Raw genomic sequence first — 22,506 nt, 5'->3', positions numbered from 1 at the left:
GTCCAGTAGCTCCCGAGATTAACAAACTCTTCTTTATACTATTAGTATTTATTATATAAAATTGCCTGAAAATCAGTGGAATTGACAATATTTTGATATTATGACAGGGACGTGCTTTTCCGGTTAAGTTTTGGCTCATGAAATTAGGATCTACCACAAAGCTATTAGCGTCGAAATATTGTCCTGAAATTGGCTGTATTAGGTCCTAGATTTTGAAATAACAATTATAATGTGATGTATGGATAGAACCGTCACTTAACGGACTTTATTTTTCTTTTTTCACGTTAATAAATAAATAAAAAATATATTACAATCTCGTATCGTATGAACAAGAAAAAAATATTTTAAAAATATTAAAATTGATGCAAAAGTCTCGACGAACTTATTACTTTAACTCTCCAATTAATTCAAAAATCTTAATATTCGCACACTTCTACATAACAAACACTACTTGGCATCTATTTATTCATATCTTTATAACAATAATCATTGCCACAAGAAATATATGAAACATTTGCTGGGTAAAGACAAAAATACCAAGCAATTCCACTTTCTAGAGAGATCACAACTTTTATACGACGACCGCTCGATCCGTGGACCTATGTAAATTTTATCGTCGCGGATAAAGTGCCTCGCCAGCTCTAAGGGTTGCCGTTTTATAAATTTCCGCAACGCGTTTTTGGGATGAGTTTCCACTTTTTCCTTGATTTATATTTTAGTATTGCAAACTATATTGAGTTGACTATCTTTCAATGCAAATTAAAATTCAAAAATATTTATCGTGGTCAATGTTTAATTGACAGTCAATAATTGGCTGACTATCTGCCCAATAACAAAGTATAAAATCTTTAGCATAATATGATAAAAATAAATGCCGACTGAGATACCTCTTACCAGATCATTTTCACTCCTTCTGATAACGTCTGATGCTCCAGTTTTGCTATAAATAAAATAAAATTGCTATCCGTATTAGTAACCGATAAAAAAATTTTGTACAGTCTATCTGTTCCATTTAATTCACATTGATAATGTACAGAACTTGTACAAAACATAACAATATAACTCATATTCGAGATAAGTATAACCTAATAGAGAAGATAGAACTCGGCAAATAGTCGTCATTGATTACTGTAAAGGTCAGTTACCATTTGAAAGCATAAAGACTCTTGAATAACGAGAAATCATGGCGTAATTGCAGTCTAAATTCTGAAAAGCAGCCCGACCATTTTCGAGAGGTACCGTTCGAAATACACCCGCAATTGTCAATTAGGCTTCATTAGTTTGTCTGGGTAGGCTAACCCTCTAATGGGAGTTCCGTGTTAGGCTTTTTAAATATTTACTATTCTGGAAATTCAGACTCATACATAAATTCATAATTTTAAATATACCGCTTTTGGAGGTGCATAACGTTCGTTTTAGTATTAAATAATAAATTCGTAATCGCAATATTCTGGTTTTCATATGGATTCGTTTTTAAATAGAATCGTCGAAATAAGTATTTTATATTCTGGCTTCTGGTTTATCTTCCTTAAAGTAAATAAATAAAAATAATTGGGAGAAGGAAAAATAATAACGCTGATCCTTATTGAATCGAATGCTTACATTTTATTTTATTGATGAAAAACGAAAATAGCTTTTCCTGGCAGAGCATTGGTTACAAATCCTTCATAATTTAGCAGCAACATCCTACTAATTCCTAGATACTAATAGGTATTATAAATGCGAAAGTTTGTGAGGATGGATGTATGTGTATGTATTTTCGTTACTCTTTCAAGCTAATACTACTGAACCGATTACAATGAAATTTAGCACACATATAGGATAGGTTTAATCCCGGAAATCCCACGGGAACGGGAACTATGTGGGTTTATCTTTGTTAACGCGGGCGAAGCCGCGGGCAGAAAGCTAGTTTTTCAATAAATATGTAACAGTAGATATTCGTACACGTGTCACGTCAAACAAGACAGAAATTCTGAACCAGAGATTTTTGACCATGCAACTTTAAAATAGAATCCACTACATATCAAATAAATAAAATAGATTACCTATCTCATTCTGGCGTGTACGTGATACGACTGGCTCGCCCAACACAATTCGGTAAAGTAAATTGGAAGGAATTGTAGTTAGTTTGAGGAAAAGGCCCTTCCTTGGAGAACCATTTTTCAAACTAGCTACATCAGTGATTTACCCCTGGCAGCGTGATTGTGGTGTGCTTTATTGTTCTAGAGGATTATGTTCTTTGTTTTGTTTTGATTAAGTGTTATATTAAATTGCATATTTTTAATAGGTAGGTTTACTAAACCTGTTTATCAAGAAATGTGATATTAAATTCGGCATTATTAAAAATAACATAACCTCTCTTTAAAAACTTACTGTGATTTTAAATTTTTAACATTCTAAATATGATCCAACCGAACGATAATGATATAATATTGTAACAGCAATATTAAGCTTATTGTATATTTATTATAGATACCTATTTCTATAGATAAGTACCTACATACTTTCACCATTAAAATACAGTAGCTATATCAATACTGCCCTGCAGTTTCACCAGTGGATAAATCACTAGAAAATACAAAACATTTCGAGATTTTTTGTACAAAAATTACTATTACACTGTCAAGTTTCATCAAAATCTACTGAATAACAAGGATCCATTAATCAAATTCCCTTTTTATATGCCTATGTTTACTTAAGAAAATATACATGGTGTTTTTTTAATATAAAAAGGATGTCTCCATTTCAACAAGCCATAACGCGACCGCATCTCTTGCTCTTTCTTATCTTTTCAATTTACGTAATGCAGTTTTCTAAAATATTACGTGCAAATCGCGGCAAGGATCAAAGGTAATGCTATCAAAGCAGATAAGGAACCATGGATCTTGGGTTGACTAGATATGACCGCGGGCAACAGAACTATGATGCCTTGGTAAGTGAGCACCACTGCCCTTGAATATACCTCTGCAAATGCGTTGCCCGCTTTCAAGTGATACAGAAGGAAAGGAAAGACGATGGGAATAAAGTATCGGTAATCTTGGGATTCGCAAGTATAAACTAACACTTGAAAGCTTATTTAGAAAGATCTTGTTCAACTGCTATTAATTGTCGAATTATTGGTGCTAAATAATAAATGTTTCTCCGGTTGTTATAACTTCGAATTAACAAAAATTGTTTCTGTTAATGTTTCAATTCTCTAATTTGTGTTCTATGCACTGGTAATTTAGCTAATTTGCACCAGCTTGCTTGTTATAAAATGTTTGATTTATTGATGTTTTTAAATAAAATGACCTTTTTTTATGCCACATGGCCTGCTGTATCCAGAACTATAATTCCTTGATAGCAACGGTTCGATGCAATGATTCGTTTTACCCCACGATTCTAGAGACTATAAAAGTAAATTGAAAATGTGTTGGAGGGTGATTTCTTCACCTGATAATCTATTGCTAATCCGGTAGATATATACCAACTTACATTTTCTCGAGACCTGAAGTTTTGTGAAAATCTGCGTTTAAAGGTAGGTAAAGTTTATCCATGGTTCCTTCGTAAATTTAAATTTTTTCTCATTTATTATCAAAATTAATGAAATTTGACGCTTCTATACACTCAGGTATTATTAAAAATTTGTATCCTAACAACTCATGTAGAAACAGAAATTATTTTCAGTAACTTATTTTTCATATAAAATTATCATAGAATTATATTACATAGATACATAAATTCTATCTATTATTAATGTTATAAATGAATATATATGTATAATAAATATTTAATTGTGAAATTAAGTACATATTTCAATCCTTCTGTTTGATTATAATTAATTAAAACTGAAACAACAATTTATGATATTCATTAAAAGCTTTAATCATTCTGAATCGCGTTAAGTTATTACAACTAGTTAAAACACGTGGATTCTCTTGAATAAATCCTGTTGCATTAAATAATCTGTATAATTGTTAAAGTAGTTTTTTTTTTATAAAATTGTCAAATTAGTGAAATATGAAATATAGTTCAAGAGAAATGTGAAAAGCAATATTTTCATATTATTTTCGTTATTTCACTAGTTTTGAGTTTAGTTACAAAACAGACAATTTATTTATTTATTTACAATCAAATCTCTTCCATAAATTTCGACAAAGACCACACAGTTACATAGGAAAATATGAAACTTATCTCAATGCAGACAATACAGTTACGTCGAACAAAAGCCGACTCTTACCCGAGCACCCGCCAGCCGCCTTATCAGTTTCTACCTCAATATTGTAATTAGGGCGGGCAATAAAACTTTGACAATTAAATGTGACTCAGTGGAGCCGCGATAAGATGTCCTTACTGGGGCACTTTGCCCATTAACGGGTGCCCCAAGCTTGGAGCTCAAACGGATTCCTATATGGATGCGAATGCAGCATAGTTGGGGCCCCAAATATTCATGTTTTCTACCGTTCAATGTTCTGTTTCTTTATATTGATTATAAATTGCTAATATTTTAACTAGAACCGATATGTTCCATTTTACCGGTATTATGTATTAAAAATATAGAACAGATTCAAGACGGCGATCATTAAAATATCACTAGTTTATAAGGATCAGTTTCACCGCTTGCCGATAATGTTTAAGATAGTCTAATTAAAACTATTTGAAGTACATTTTCATACATTATATAAAATTTTAATTGACAGATAATTTATTCTGAACTGTGAACACATCCAGAAGCTGTGAAACTATTAATCTTTCATTATTTATCAAAAGGTTGTAAGATTTTAGTCTTAAAACAAGTTCAAATCTACTACTGTTTAATTTTAAAATTTTTATTAACATTCCAGTACATGAAACTATACTGCAAAATATATTTATATCCTTTTTTCCGCAGATTACAATGTTGCATACATTACCACGTGAGCCCAAGGATACATTACCGCGTGTGGCCCCACAAGACCGAAGTACGTCCCTGCATATAGCTTCAGCTAGAAATACTCTTGACATTAGAGTATTACTGCGGCTTTGAGAAGCTCCCTGACCGTTTGTGCGATACGATTCTGAAGCCTCATTGCTGAAATGGAATCGAAATAGTGGCTTTTACTCTTTGAATTATGTGAACTTGGATTTAATTAGAGCGGTTTGTGATTGTGCCTTTGTATGTATAGTGATAATAGTTTTGATTTTGATTAAATAAGATTGAAAGTCTACAACTAGCTGTTATTTTTTATTTCAATAACATGTATCATAGTTTATTGTAGAAATTAAGCTAACCTATGTTACCACAAATGTCCTGCTCGATGAACTTTAGAATTATTCTTGTAAACCAGCGAAATAACTACCCAAAAATAAACTAAGATACTACCCTTCTAAGCTCTTAATCATATTAAGTCTATTACAGTGTATTTAAGACGCAATTCATTCATTACATCCTTCATTAGTTGTAAATTCATTAACCTCAACAGAAAATGCTCCGTAAAATCCACACGGGAAAATACAGCTTTTGCTCTTTTGAAATCGTTACAATTTAATGCTCAAAGAACACGTACAAACTTAATTAACACAATTAAAGTCGCCATTTTTATAAGCTCCTTAAACATTTCCAACATTAGTTATAATTGGCAAAACTTCTTGCGACGGCTGCGAACCGCCAACTTTTACTTATGCTTCTATAATTGCTTTTATTACTTTTCTACCACTATTAAACCGTCGTTCTGCGAGATATATTACGCTTCTTAATAGCATCGTTTTCCTTCCGAATGTTTATTAAGAAGGACAGCGGGGAGACGCACTTGACTTGCGGGAAGATTGGTGAAATAGATACCAATTATGTAATATGTACTTACTTACTTACCAACATAGTTACGAATACAACGTAAATGCTTTGTATTGCGTGCTGATATGTACTCGCAGTATCATTCACACGATTATTCAAAATAAATGTAGGCCAAGAAAGGCCAAGATACGAGCCATACCACAGATTAATTGATAGTTACTGAAACTGTAAGAATTTTGTCTTCGTTTCATAATGAAATCTTATTTATTATTATTTGTCGTTGTCGTCGGTCCAATTATTATTTGTCGTATTTATTTACCCTTAATACCTACAATGATACAATGTATCATCACAAATTATAAAGATTATCTACCTAATTACATAAGTTACTTATTACTAAGCAACTAATTTTAAAATGGATAACTCTATGGTATTTTCATCAAGAAAATATGTAAGAAATACTAAATTATATCTACCAATATAAGAAAAACTGTTGGATATTAACACGTTCGCTGCGAAACAGGGCTTGAAACACCCTGTCCGTGTCTCGTCGTTATAGCGGTAGGAAAAAACTTAAACTTCTCTGTCGTGCGGGAGGCATAACTTCCATCTGGTTCAGTGTAGGAAAGTGATATCTATATATCTGAGATGTGCTATTGATTCCTAGTTCAATGGTATACCGACCTTAATACCGGGTTTCTTAGACCTCGTGCCGCACTGAACAAATAAAAATTCGGAACGAGGTTGCGAACACCTCGTACCACCGCGCACCTCGTACCGCACCTTAAGCTAGCTTCACGCGGTTAGTGTTGTGCAACGCATTCGAGACTATTTGTGGAACAACTTATTGAAGCTTTTACAAAGAAGGACCTGAATGTGGATACAGGTAATTTTCAAACATCCTAACTACTCGTTATAATAAATATCGTTAATAGAAACGTGAATGTGACATGTTGAGTAACTTTCTACAAATAGGTTAATAATCATGATTACTATTAGTGTGTTTGTTCATTGAATCAACTAGCGGCAAATCCAAAACACCCGGCAATCGGTGTATGGCTCATCAAAATTTAACTCTTGCCTAAGTCAACAAGCCAACAAACAAGGCACATCATCTCTTAAAGGGATCAAAGAAGAGGAGATGTGTGACGAAAAACTCCGCACCTTCTTAACAAGTCGTAAGGCCGACAAAAAAGTAAAGGAAATTCTCACAGAATGCACTGGTTGCAAACAATATTCTGGTTTGGCCTGTTTTAATAAAAAACATCCATAAGTTTGATAAATAAATACAATTAAATAAAATCGATATTTCTTTTCCCATCACTAAATTATATGAAAAACTGCTATTGTTCAGTGCGGTATGGGGTACATCAGACCCCACATTTTATTTTACCCATAGAATCTAAACTAACTAATCTAACCACGGGCGGCGGTAGATTTAGGTTAATGAACTCATTGTTAATAATAATCACGACAAAAGCCGCACACTTTGTCTTATTTGGCGCCAAAAAAGGATTTTGGTCTCCTACGGGCGGTGGGGTTTAATATGCCTCGTGCCGCCACAATCTCTGGTATAGGACAAGGTTTAAAACGACCCGTAACGCAGTAATGGAAAGTACAGATATATCTGTGCCGCAGCGAACGTGTTAAACGAAGTAGCTAATACCTTATTTTCTCTAACATATTGCTCTATTTTACAAACTTGGACTAAGAAAATACAAATATTTCGCTCAAGGCGAATTGCGCCTCAATTATCTTGCTACTAGCTGATCTTCCATAACCTATAAATTTAGCCAGGTAGCCAATAGGTAATTGTATATCGTTTGTGCAGTATTAATTCTCTTATTAACTACGTATAGTGTATTAGGTTTACAATTACACAATAAGTGAGGGTTTGAATAATTCTTCTAATAGTAGATATTTGACATTTTCGTCTATATTTAAAACAGACCAGATAATTCTGAATTAATAAGGATCCCGTATAGGTCCAAAATGTTTCGACATAACTTTGTATAAAAGTTTCCCATTTCCTACTCATTCGTAAAACTAATTTGACAATAGCAGTAACTACATATTAATTATTGTGTGTATTATCTGTGATTTAAAGATTTTCTATGTGATGAAACTAATTTTGATCCGTCTCCTACAAAGCTACTAATATAAAAATATATAAAAAAACAGATAACACGCTCAAAGCAATAATTCTAAAGCAAAGGAAATTATCTCGCTACCATATAATTCCTACGAAATAATCCCCCTGTCTCCGAGTTAAGGACACGCTAGCGAAAATACGACGGCAATTTTCCTGCATTTATAGAAAAATGGCTGTCGCTTAGCATTACGCATGGCCGACTAGAGTATATCACAACTTGAAGGATGAGCACATTTGTTAAACGGAGTTAGTTTTGTTTTATTTATTATGCCTCGTATGCTATAATTAATAGCCTCTAGTTTCGTATGTGCAGCGTTGTTTGGAACATTTTTAAGACTACACTAAAATGCTTTATTGTATACTATACAATAAAGCATTTGACTCCTATATTGTCAGATTGTTTTCAACACGCCTTTAATGGCTTCACCTGTTTGTTAGTGTGTTCGTATGAAGCCAACTTTTTAAGACTCAGATTTTGTCCCGACATACATAATACCTTATGTAAATCGAACTTTCTACACTGTTATAGGATGGATGATAATACAATAATTTGATGAGATGTATTTTTAAGCTATTGCATAGCTCCTATCGCGGGCCTTGAGCGCGGGGACCGAATCCAGAAATTCCGTAACGAAAAAATTTCACGCTCCCCACTCCGACGGGCATGGAGGTGTGAGGCAGTCCCCGAGTGCCACACGTCTTTTTTTATGCTATAGTTTTTATTTACCTATCCTAGCCTACAATAATAGGTACATACCGCATACTGTCAAATCCTGAAATTACTTTTATTGTTTCGGCTAATCCTAACTAAATTATATTCATAAAGTTCCACAAGAACGTTATACATTATTAACGACTTTTCAAACATCATATTAAAACTCGTTTTCCCCCAAATTTATGAATAAAGAACATTTGAAAAATTGAATTCGCGGCTCTAATTTAGAAGCGACGCGACGTTGTGAACCGTATCTAGAGTGATTACGTAGACGGTATTTACAGAGAGGGTAGCATGGTAGGCTTGATTAGTTTTTAAATATTTCAAAGGCACACACACAAATTGTATACCGTGTATTAACGTACACGTTTAATGAAGGCAAATTAAAAAGGGTACACGTTTGTTTAAGACGTGATAGATAAAATGTAAATTCGTGTTAATGACGAGATATATTTTGTTATTTAGATAAATGAAAATATTTGTTTTAGCACGACTTACCTTATTTTAATAGGCCGGACACGTCTGTGTGCCCACATTTTGTTTGTAAAATGTTTAGTTCTATGTAGGTATAGTATACCTGTCAAATTCCTATAACTTTAAAACAATAGATTAGTAGCAGATATTATTAGCAATACCTTGTAGTACACGTACCTACACCTTCTACAAAAGTCCACTGTAAAGAATATCTTTAAAAAGAGATCTAAAAATTGTATTAGAATTACGAACAGTGAATAGTACTGTTACAAAACAACATTCAAGAAATAGAAAGGTAGTTAAATGGAATTGATAAAAAACATAAAAGTTACATACATGAGTTTGTAAACCCGATCGCTATTGGAGCAAGATAATCCTGCCGATTGGTAGTACGCCAGGACCTCCATCCAACTGGCTTCCCGCCAGATCAAATGAGCTTAGTGATGTACATAGGTACGCATGTTGCCAGTTTTAAAAATCGAATATTTTCTTTCAAAATTTAAACGATATCGCCAATCTCTGTTATTATATTGTCTATATAGACTACAGATATTATATAAACATTAAGACAAAGTGTGCCAAAATAAATATGTCGAACGGTTATTGCATTACTGCTGAAATTAAAGCATTCCTGAGCATTCTGATATCCTGTTTATTTTCCAATTACTTACAACATACCTAATATTTTTCTAGTATGTGCTACTTATAATAAAAAAATTAATTACTTACTTTATTACTAATCTAGATAGCGTTAATCTAAAAAAATATATTTATCAATTTGGTCACATCATTTCGAAAACTTTTTTTAATAAAAATAAACCTCCTAAGTAGTAATCCTCCAGTACATAATTATAGACAAAGAACATCACTACCCCGTTGTATTCTCGTGGAGATCAATGCTAACGCGGCTAAAAGCCTGTTACGGCGTCAAATAAACGGCTGCGCACGTATTATCGTTCCGAATAAAACTGACAGTGTAATTATTTAGTTGCTTGTTGTAATTTAATTGTATCCCCTCCGCAGTGGAGGAACCACACTGTGGCAGGTGTAAACTTTTGCGGATCTGTGACGGTGCCACAATGTGGTTACTACGTGACCAAATACAAATCGTCTCTAAAATCTTATTAAAAATCATTCTAGTTCCCTCTAACTTACCGTGGTATATACAGAATAGAAAGAGCTACCTATAGAATCACATGACACTTGCCTATTTGGTCGGTTTACTAACGGTTTTTATGCTGTCAAAAACACGGCACTTCAGTCCACTAACTTTTGAACATGTTTTGTAGAAAAAATATGTACTCATGGTGTATGAGATTTTTAGCTTATTAGGAATATATGTAAGGTTTCATAATTAAACTAAAAGTCGTTTGAAAAATGTTTCATTTTTATAAAATAATCAAAAAATCAAAATATAATAAGTTTTCTAGTACTTTTCATATAAAAAAATAGAGAAATCGCGATTAAAAAGCACAAGTGTGCTTCACCCGGATCTGTCTGTGGATGAACCATAGTGTGGCCTCACAGATGCGCCTATTCCACGATGGCCGCGCTACACTGGCGAGGGGGTATTGTCTTACATAAAGGCGTACGTATGTACCTTCATATATTATATACCTATATTGAAGTATTACGCGTAATAATCGATCTAGCTTCGCCCGCACTAAACGTTAACAAATTATTTACTATCTATCATATAGACATATAGTATCTATTTATCTTTCTATCATATAGTAGATAACGTTACGCAGTTTTATAGATCTAAGCATACAGGGACAGGCAGACAGATAAGTTGATTTTGTTTTATACTATGGCACTTATGATTAAGCTTTCGATTTCGATTTTATCTAATAAGTCTAAAAATAAACTATTTTTTTCATTTGTATGTTATTGATCGTAGCTTAGCTGTTCATAAGATAAGCGTATTCAACTAAAAAATACTTAGACTTTAGAAAGCAAAAAAAATTACATTAAAAATGTTTCATTTGGTTCGAACAGTTTATAAAAGTTTTAACTTTAACCGAAACTACTTTTAGAGATCTGCCACTCAAATGCTTTGTATCCACAACGTCAAAATAGTGACTAGAAAAAAAAACATTTTCGCGGTATTTTGAATGTCAATCTGTCACTGAAGTAAACTTTGTGAAAATTTTAAACTGTGAATTTAAATCAATATAAGGTTTTTGTTAAGATTTAAGAAGTGTTTTACATTCTTTCTGATATTGATAAGGGATTACAGTACTTAGAAAATGAGTTCCTTACTGTCTGCTGAACTTTCTGCAACATGCAATGCACTTGGAACTTTTAATAAAAAGACTTTAAAATACATGATAGATGACTTTACACTAAACACAGTCAAAGATTTAATAAGATACATAAGAAGGGATGGTGAGGATCACGAAATTCGAAGGCATTTAGGACAGACTAAAGTTTTACAAAGTGACTTGCTACCCATGTTAGTTGACCATTGGGAAAACAATGAACTTTTTGATGTAACTCTAAGGTAAGTAAACAATACAATTTGAAATAATTTTAATACAGCGCACGCGCACGTTATGGATATATGGTGCTTGCTATAGGTACCCCTAAATCATTGTCCCAATATGAATTCTAGTAAGTAATTAATTTATCTGCTATGATAAATACAATCAATCCTACAAAAATCTAAACCTAAGAAAGGACAAGCATTGCAAATATTATGATACTAATATTTTTCAGGTTAATCGTTAACTTAACAAACCCAGCGCTATTACTGTTCAGAGAAGAAGTGCCAGTAGAAAGAACAGCTCGTCACAATTATTTGCAAATTCTATCCCACCTGCAGTCTTATAAAGAAGAAGCGTTTAGCAAAGTTGAAAATTGGCAGGTGTTCGCTAAAAAACTGACTAAAATACTGGAAATTGTATGTATTTATTAGTGTTTTATTTCAATTAGAATCATTGATTTTAATTTAAAAGTTATATTACAGATAAAACAGGGAAAATTGAACACAATTTAACTCTACCTTATAGTTGTCGACAAGTAACTTGGCCACTTTTCAATGTAGTAGGGGAAGCTTGTGCATTTAAAAATGTACTAAAAATTGTTGCGAAAACTTCCCCCACGACACTACTTTTTTGCCAAGAAGTTTGCCGAGCGCTATACTTTTAACTGTTAACTTTATCTCACAATTTTAGTAACTTACGAGTTTCTACCAATTACCTTTTCAATTACAAAACTTTCGTTGTGAATGACCTTTATCAATATTTTTAATAGGATTGGTCTGAACGAGATGAAGACACTGGTCTAGTAATAGAAAGGATATTAATTTTAATAAGGAATGTATTACATGTACCTGCCGATCTGGACGAAGAGCGGAGACCAGATAATGATGCTAGTATTCATGATCAGGTATTCAATTTTATCATTATTTTTCACTTTAAACTGGACTTCATAGTTATTATTTTGCATCAAAAAATAATGAGTCTCTTGCAAGTGAAATTAGTAATTAGTAAGTACATTTCTTTCACCAATTCTACTTAGTTTTGGTAGTTTAGTGAAGTAAATGAACTGTTCTTCTAATATTATCTATACTTAATATTATAAAGCTGAAGAGTTTGTTTATTTGAATGTGCTAATCTCAGGATGGTCCGAATGGTCCGATTTGCAAAATTCTTTCGGAGTTAGATAGCCTATTTATTGAGGAAGGCTATAGGTTATATTATATCATTACGCTAAGACCTACAGAAGCGTAGCCACACGGGTGAAACCGCGAAGCGCAGCTATTGTATAATATTCTAAAACAGTCCCATCTAGAAATAACAATACTGTAATATTATTTTATTTTAAGGTACTCTGGGCATTAAACCAATCAGGAATCCTAGACATAATTCTCTACATGTCGTCAGAAAACGAGAAACAATACTTCATGCACATACTAGAGATAATCACCCACTTGCTTCGAGAACAGAACCCGACAAGTTTAGCTGATGCTGCGTTACAGAGAAGTGTGGATGAGAAATTGAGGGATGAACAGGAATTACTGACGATTAGAATGTCGGAAACGAAAGAGAGAGTTAATAAAGTTAGGCAGTATTCTTCGACCAGGTATCCATACTAATATTATAAATGCGAAAGTAACTCTGTCTGTCTGTCTGTTACTCAATCACGCCGAAACTACTGAACCAATTTTCATAAAATTTGGTATGGAGATATTTTGATACCCGAGAAAGGACATAGGCTATTTTTTATCCCGGGAAAATGACTCAATCCCGGAAATCCCAGGGGAACGGGAACTATGTATACGGGTCTTTCTTTGACTGCGCGGGCGAAGCCGCGGGCGGAAACCTAGTTTGAAATAATTGATTTTAATTTGTAATTTTTGAAGATAAAGTTTCTGTAGAACCGTTGAGAGTAAATGTCAAGGTCGCGTCATGCAATACTGTGAAAAGTAGAGCGTTGATTTTGGTATCTTAATCTTGTCAAATAAGTTTCACTTCTGACACGTCTCAGCACACACGCTTTTTCTTTTTGTTTTAATCTTATTTAATTATATCAGTAATTACACTGATTGAAGGAAAAAATATTAATAAGTGTGTCTCATATTTTGCATTCAAAACAATAGACATTTACTGTGTACATTTTGATATAGACTTGCTGTGATTGGCAAGTATGGCCAATAGTTATTATTTTTAAATAAAATACTTTCCACAAGATATTTTTTTTATTATTTTGACATTGTTTAATAATTATAAAGGACAAATACTTATAATACAAACGTGTGCATGTGTTAAATTACATGTATGAACATTTATGGTTATCAATTACAATTTACAGTTATATTTTTGTATTAAATTAAAAATACAAGTATTAAAATAAATTTTCAATATAATATTCTTATTAGGCACTCAAGATTTGGAGGGACCTACGTCATACAAAACATGAAATCAATATCAGAAAATGAGCTAATATGTTTGAAGCCTCTGAACAAAATATCAAACTTAGATTTCAATGGAAGTAAGAAATCTAAATTGGTGAGACCTAAAAACAGGAGGCCTGAAGAGAGTGGTGTTATGGAAAGACGATCGCCTTTTGCTGTTAGGTAAGTTTATTAAAAAAGTATTTTTATTTATTTTTATTTACACTGAAGTTGTGTTAATTTTTAAAGTGAAACTTTTATTACATCGTCTCAAACTGTTTGGTCTGTGTAGCGCATGTCACGTGTATCGCGGCTGCCGAGTAGGTATACCTACTCGGCAGCCGACTGACACGCGACATGCGCTACACAAAGCAGTGTTCGGAACCGTTCGAACAGTTTCACTTTTACCGTGGTTTCATAAAACCACACAACATTTTTTAAATAGTAGAAAACTATCATACAATCTGCATGTATTTGGTTCTTAAAATCAGTCAATATTAACTTTGTCTTTTTTTTTCATGTAATAAAATTCACGAAAAATTTCTTATAACAAAATAAATTTAAGGATTTTTCCCAAATGTTTTAAATATTTTTAAGCGGGTTGTTTTTATTTTCCGACACATGAATTGCACAAAAAAAATCATTAAAAAAATACATTACATTGCTATATTTTGTCAAAATTGCATAGTGAATATTTGTAATAATTACATGATTGTTTATTGTAAATAATAGTGTGCCAAAAATATTATAAGTATATTGTCATCCTTTTTCCAGATTATTCCTCAAAGAGTTTTGCATAGAATTCCTAAACAGTTCTTACAACCCGCTAATGCACTATGTTAAAGATGTGCTAGTTAGAGCCAAAGCTCAGCAGAACGATGAATCTTATTTCTTGTGGGCAATGAGGTTTTTTATGGAGTTCAATAGAGGACACAAGTTTGATGTCGCTTTGGTTAGGTGAGTTATTTTAATAATTTTTTCATTTTAGGCTTGTTTTAGGTAATTTTTGTGGTTAAAAGTTGTTGTTTTAGCAATTTTTTTTGGCATAATTTTTGTGTTCAATTTTTTTTTCTGCTGAATAACTATATTATCATATTTGGAACTAAATAGACTATTTACATTTTTTAAATCTTATTTGTTAAAAGTTACTCAATTAAGTGTTGAAGCTTTATTACTTTTGAAATGATATTGAAACTTTATCATCAAACCAAATCGGTCTAGCAAATTAATTATTAGTTCGGTCACATTTTCGTGTACAAAAAAATTGTATATTGAAAAATATTTTTCCCATTGCCAATCTTTTTTTTTTGCATTTTTTACGTTCACAAATATTTTTTCAGTGAAACAATGTCAGTGCCTATGTTTCACTACGTCCAGCAGCAAATGGAGAAATATTACGACATGATACGAGTTGAGAAGAAGAAATATCACGCCTGGGTTCGGAGACTGCATTTAGCGTTGAAGTGTTACAAGGTATGTATTTATTGACGTATCTAATACTAGCTGTTCCGCGCGGTTTCACCCCTGTGGCTCCACTCTTGCTGGTCATAGCCTATAGCCTTCCTCAATAAATGAGCTATCTAAAACCGAAAGAATTTTTCAAATCGGACCAGTAGTTCCCAAGATTTGCGCGTTCAAACAAAAAAACTCTTCATTATAATATTATAATATTAGTATAGATTATGTTTATCTGCTTGAAAATCTTAAAAATGGTTTTTGTAAAATTCAGATTATAAATGTAAGACACGTGAAGATTTGGTAAAATAATTTAATTCATAATATTGCAAAAAACAAATTGAAATACGAATTGTACCCACTTCAATAGTGTTTAAATGAGTATATTTATTAAAAATGCTATTAGAAACATTAGCTAGATTTTTTTAACATTTTTTGTATTGAGTACATAATTATTTTTCTACAAATTGAATATGGTTTCAAAATTTGTTTTCTGGCTAATGTGAAACATATTTCCGGCAAAATAGAGAATAATATAATTCGCTTTTTTTTTTTCATGTTTATCTTCAATTCACAGGAACTACTAAACACGCTTCTAGTAATGGACAAGTGTGATAGTGCCAATGTGAAGGAATCAGCCAAAGTGATAAAAAGCAATGTTTTCTATGTTTTGGAGTATAGAGAGTTCGTGTTGGCGACCATTTTGAATTATGATGATAATAAAATGCCGAGGTAGGTATTTTTTGTGTTTTTAAGGTTGTTTAATGCATGTTTTTGCCTAATACCTAAGTATTATAGTAAAGGGTAATATGTACTCAAATATTTTACCTGTTTGTAGGCAAATTTTTATGATTTCTAACTTTTTCAAGATTTTTATAAGGTTTTCAATTTTTTTATTTTAGTATTGTGTAAATACAAAATTAGTGAGATGGGAAATCGGTTACTTTTTTAATATTAGACGAACACTTCTATTATTTTATATATAATGTAGATCGAAGGGCTGTTTGTAAAAAAATGGGTGTCGAATCCACAGCCTTAGGTGCTAAAATCCGCAGTGGCCCCACAGTATACTGTATAATCTATTAAATATATTTTGGAAAAAAAAATGTTTTTTTTTCTTGTTTTAGATCATATTTATTGGATTTGGTAGAAACAGTGCACTTATTTTTGAAAATGTTAGAGCATTACTGTAAAAAGACTGGTCTGGTTGTTCAGAAGAAAGTTCGAAGGAAGGCTAAAAGTAAAAGTAAGTATTAAATTGACTTATATTTATTTTAGGGAACATTATTTATTCAAGTTTAATTAAATTCAGAAGAATACCAATTAAAATCTTAATATTTTTTCAATTATAATACATAATATATATTTATTGTATGTAAAATATACAGTTTCATGAAGCGCATGTTGTGTTTTATTGCTACATACTTTAACTAAAATCTAAAATTTTATGAGTAATTTTTATTCTACTTTTTAAGCTACTATTCTTCCATCTTAATAACTCAACCTCATATTAATTCTATTAAACAATACTATAATAATAATAAAAACGCATAAAGAAATAAACACATAAAGAACAGAACAAAACAATTTAAAAATTAACGCAACAAAATCCAATATGGCCGACAAAACGGAGTGTGTTCACGGGCGGCTTGTCAAAGAGACGCTTCCATAAACAATTGCTTATACGGATTAGTATGTGATTTTATTTTAATTTCCATGGGAATGATTTTCATGGAAACAAGGGATGAGTGATATTATCTATAATATAAAAATGAATCGCAAAATTTGTTGGTAAGCGCATAACTCGAGAACGGGTGGACCGATTTCGATAATTCTTTTTTTATTTGCTATAAAACTGTTTTTATTACTTTTTGACGTGACAACGTCTTATAATTCGATAGAGCCGGCTGCACGCACGAAAAAACATGACTCATGCGGCGTTACCTCGCTCTGAGGCGTTCCATGTAAGGCTTGAAGTGCAAGCGAGAGCGCGGAACGAGCGACAAAGAAGCACAATCGGACGTTGTCACGTTCAACTATCGTCAGTAAACCGACTTTACAGACAACCAATTTTTTTTTATTAATTTTTCATACTTATTCTAGAACAAAAGCCCCGCCCAAAGCCCCAAGCCCCCAAACCGGATATCCCGCAATGGGAAGCGGTTCGCGAGCAAATGGCGGTAGTTCTCACTTCGCAAATAGACAACTACCCTCCACCGTTTGACGCGGCGTCTGATACACCGATTGATCAGCAGAAGTGAGTATTTATTTTATAAGAAAAAGACTAACAGATTTTAAATATGATTATTTAATTATATTATGGATTCGGATGTTTCGAACACTTCATAGCAAGCCATAAATATGAATGAATGAGCAAATCTATACTAATATTATAAAGCTGAAGAGTTTGTTTGTTTGTTTGAACGCGCTAACCTTGGGAACTACTTGAAAAATTCTCCGATTTGAAAAATTCTTTCGGTGTTAGATAGCCCATTTATCGAGGAAGGTTATATATAGGCTATATATCATCACCCTAAGACCAACATGAGCGGAGCAATGCGGGTGAAACCGATTATATTCTGCAGTTGTAGACATAGTTTAATATTGTATAGAGACTTGCTATTGCATATATAAGAAAGCAAACATTCATAATAATTATTCGGATATACTGTATTATTATCGTTAAATCGTACTAGAGCATTAAGTCAAATCGGATGAACTGATTTTGATGGACTTCAGTATAGAAGTAAATCAACATTGTAGGAAACAGACAAATAAAATATTAAGAATTAAAATGTTTATGGGTAATGGATTTTCACTCAAGCAATACCATAAATGGAAAGTTAGTTCCAACATACAAACAAAAAATACTTAATTTAACTTAATTATTACCTATACAACATTCTAAATGATATACGCTTATTAAAGAACTACTAACACATAATAAACATTCATAACACACAAAAAAACGCATAATTCAACTATGAGGATAAATTATTTATTTTAATTTTTAACCGACTTCAAAAAAAGGAGCTTATCAATTCGGCTGGTATATTTTTTTATTTTTTATTTGAATGTTTTTGTAACAAGCAATTAAGAAGAGATAATTTGATCATTATTCGTTATACCACAGATAATTAAATAATTACTTTATATTACTTGGTAGAATATAAATAATTTATTTACATGAGAAATATAAATATAATGTATTACTTATCTTGTAAGCGCAATTATATTACCTTTGCTTATTTTATCTTTTTGTTTGTTTTGGCATTTAGAAATGAATGTAGGTTCTTTCTTTAAAAAAAACTATAACTACCTTACTTTAATCAAAATAGATAAGGCATTGTAGATTATAGATATAATATACGAGGGTCTAGTATGGTCTAGATACTAAAAAACTGATATTCTTTATTATAAGAATTTATTTTTTGTAATTATCTTATATATAAAATTCTCGTGTCACAATGTTAGTCTGCATACTCCTCCGAAACGGGTGGACCGATTCTCATGAAATTTTCTGTGCATATCGGGTAAGTCTGAGAATCGGCCAACATCTATTTTTCATATGTACCACGGGCGAAGCCGGGGCGGACCGCTAGTAATAATATATTAGGTAGTTATCAATTAATAAATAGGAACATATTTAGCCTTATACAAACAAAACCATACTTTAAAATACTGTTCTTAACACTATATTTTTCCTTTAAAAAAAGCACACACACTGTCACAATTTTATGTTTAATTGTTGTTCCAAATTAAAACTTGAAAAACACATTTTAAGTGGCAATTCGGGAAACAAGCACGTGTAACTAAAATCTCTCTAATCAAAAAGTTAAATTTTGTACATAGATACATATTTAAATTAACCTTTTATACTTTATTTTCGATGTCCAAAACTTTTTCAACATAAACCAGTTCTACAAGGCCAAATATAGTTAAATTTAGTGTCATTATACATTTATGTCATTATCCGACCTTGTAATTAGGTACGTTGCCTTGAAACTAATACATATTACACATAAATTATCGCCTAATGAGTCTCTCCGTAGCCTCCCAAAACTTCTGGGCCAATTCCACATTCTGTGCTCGACCACTTGGATTCCCTAATTTACATTCAACGTAATATCCACCTGAACAATTTTCTACTTCTGGCGATACTGCCAAATAATTAACAGTCTGAGCTCCTTCCCAAGGAGACCTAAAAAACATAAAATTAATTTTCAACATCAGTTTAAGTGGAGTTATATCAATTTCGTCAACTAAATTGGTGCTAACTGCACCCGGGTGCACGCAGTTAACTGTAACTCCTGTTCCTTGTAACCTTCGCGCCAATTCGATGGTCATTAAATTGATACATAATTTCGTTTTGAAATACGCAAAGATGTTCGAAAATGTGGACATTCTTTCTGGAACTAAGTGAAGTTTTTCTATATCGAAGCTTGGTACCATCTTGTGTGTCATGGAAGATACATTTATAATTCGGCTTGGAGCTGATGTTTTTAATAACGGCAAGAGTAATGAAGTTAGTAGAAACGGTCCAATATAATTGGTTTGCGCTATCAGGGAATATCCGTCTTCAGTCTTTTCGCCAGTTCCCGTAAATGTTCCCGCGTTGTTAATAAGTATGTCCAGTCGTTTCTCTGTTTCGAGTATTCCAGCTGCGAATTTCTCGATCGACGGAAAAGATCCTAGGTTCAAATGTCGATATGTGACATCTGCGTTTTTGAACGTTTCTTTAATTTTGTTAATAGCGTCTATAGCCCTTTGTTCGTTTCTACATGCTAGTATGACTCTGGCTCCCCTTTGAGCCAGGTCTTTAGCGACCTCCAAACCTATGCCACTGTTCGCGCCGGTCACTATAACAACTTTGTTCACTAAATGCACACTGCATTTACAAATACCGCGAGTGACATAGTTATAAATGTATGCCAAAAGGAATATAAAAATGATTATTATTATAGAATAAATCACGATCATCGTAATGACGCGGAAGCTGTGTACAGACTGATATTGAAACATACGAACGCTTTAAAATATTATGAAGGTTTTCTACATCGAAACTACGAATCATGTGTTAAAATGACTTGTGATAATTAAATGAATCTTGTGATTTTATTTAAACAACAAATTTTCGGATTAGAATAATATTTTGTGTATTTATTGTTTGATTAGTAAGTACATAAATTTTATATATCAGTTTTTAAAATGTTAAGTTTACGAAGTATCCGGTTTAAACAGTCTACCTGCTGTTTGACTGATCTATACACAAATTGTATCAAAAAACGTTCACTAGTTTCTATGGGTAAGAGTAGATATCCATCCATTCTTAGAAACGAAGTATTATAACAAAAGTAATCACATTTGTATAACATAATATTGAATGTCCAATAATCAGGGTCAAGGAAGTCTTTATCTTCAAAAACATATAAATATTTAACACTAATAACTTTAATGACGTGCAAAAACCATTTAAAATGGTTATGTGTGTTTTTATAGCATTTTTTGTGATAGTAGTCCGGGATATATCGCCCATTTTTGCAAGTGATTACTATCAAGCTAATTTTTCGTGAGTAGCTTTATTTTGATGAGATGCCCTATAATTTCATGTACGAAACTCGATTGTGGTAGCTTACAGAGGTAACAAGGATAAAAATTTTTGATTTGACGGTTCTCAAATATTTATTACGCAATTTGTAGGACAATATGTCTGTTGAATTATATAAGTATTAAATAAGTGAAAATAAAAAAATCTGCTGGTTAGTAATCATTTATGATGACTTCATTATCGATACACATTGGAAAGGGGGACTCTTTGATCAAACCATAGATTTTGTAGGACAAATATTTTTTCGAATAATTTAGATAATTATCTTGAGATTGAACAAAAAAAAAACATTCAGTTAGTAATTAATATTTGAGAACCATCAAATCAAAACATTTTATCCTTGTTTCCTCTGGTAGCTACCACAATCGAGAGTTTTGTACATTAAATTATTGGGCATCTCATCAAAATAAAGCTACTCACGAAAAATTAGCTTGATAGTAATCACTTGCAAAAATGGGCGATGTATCCCGGACTATAGCGTTGTTTTAACGTTATAATAATTTATGAAGATAGTATTAACGGAATTAAAAAAAAACTTTGATAATAAATTTTTTTGTATTTATTACCTCAGAACTTTCGATTGGGTTAACGGATTTCGATAAATAGGTAAAGTTGATGTGGTATTAAAAAAATTAACTTTACATGTACATAGAATCCCTCTTAAAAATTAGTTTAAAAGTTTTATTTCTTAACAGCCGTACAAATAAACTCGTAATAAATGAAACCTATTATAACGTCGTAATAAGTATTCATACTAATGCTATTTCGTCGTTATTCCGGCTACCACCCTAGTCTGACATAACCGAGTTATAAAATATCTTTTGGTACATTGTGCTGTGTTTTACAAGTTTTAGAAGCAATTTTCAATCTGCATTTGAGATAATATAATGAGAGTAATACGAGAAGTAGAAAAAGTTGAGCAAATTAATAATTTCATTATGTACCTATTGAAATGAAAAATTTTGTATGAAATGTCAAAATATACGAAATTATGAAAAACCCTTTTGATATTTATAATGATTTATTTATTTACGACATGCGCCAAACCATACATACATAAAACTTATTTCTAAACTTATCACAATAATATAAACTTTCGTTGAAAATATAAATCTTCTAAGCCTGGAGTTGTTGTGTATGTGATGTTTTGAGTACCAGTTATTAGGCAACTCTCTATCTCAAGGTGGGTTTATCTTCTGTTCTCCAGTTATTGGATAGCGTTCTCTTTCATTTGCTTGCATATTTAATGATATATTTAAATGATTTCCAATAAATATTTAAAAAATAAATAAACAGAACATCGTATGATGAAACTTCACAACAAATTCGACGAAGTCAAACGAGCGTCAAAATGACAGCACGACAGCACCAAGGCATAACCGTAGACAATTTCAATGTTTTTCATAATTTTATGAATGAATTACTACGTTGCCGCTTCGCGCCTATTGCATAG

General features: G+C 32.2%; 1 protein-coding gene and 1 pseudogene across 1 annotated transcript in view; one reads left to right on the top strand and one right to left on the bottom strand.

The window, feature by feature from the left end:
• Positions 1-11,208: 11,208 nt before the first annotated feature.
• Positions 11,209-22,506, top strand: part of timeout (circadian regulator timeout) — a 34,019-nt gene continuing 22,721 nt past the window's right edge. Inside the window, exons 1-10 of the mRNA XM_089700250.1 lie at positions 11,209-11,596; positions 11,812-11,995; positions 12,349-12,483; positions 12,923-13,179; positions 13,976-14,173; positions 14,765-14,947; positions 15,331-15,463; positions 16,023-16,177; positions 16,573-16,691; positions 17,549-17,702. Of these exons, the coding sequence (XP_089556376.1) occupies positions 11,343-11,596; positions 11,812-11,995; positions 12,349-12,483; positions 12,923-13,179; positions 13,976-14,173; positions 14,765-14,947; positions 15,331-15,463; positions 16,023-16,177; positions 16,573-16,691; positions 17,549-17,702 (1,772 nt within the window). The 5' untranslated portion in view covers positions 11,209-11,342. The remainder of the gene's footprint in view (positions 11,597-11,811; positions 11,996-12,348; positions 12,484-12,922; positions 13,180-13,975; positions 14,174-14,764; positions 14,948-15,330; positions 15,464-16,022; positions 16,178-16,572; positions 16,692-17,548; positions 17,703-22,506) is intronic.
• Positions 19,354-20,441, bottom strand: LOC149485468 (retinol dehydrogenase 12 pseudogene; annotated as a pseudogene).

The sequence above is a fragment of the Colias philodice genome, chromosome 10 (assembly GCF_061535455.1).
Source record: "Colias philodice isolate Cphi_HAF_F1 chromosome 10, ilColPhil1 Martin Lab GWU primary, whole genome shotgun sequence".
Taxonomy (NCBI): Eukaryota; Metazoa; Arthropoda; class Insecta; order Lepidoptera; family Pieridae; genus Colias; species Colias philodice.
This window is presented reverse-complemented; position numbering and strand designations above follow the sequence as displayed.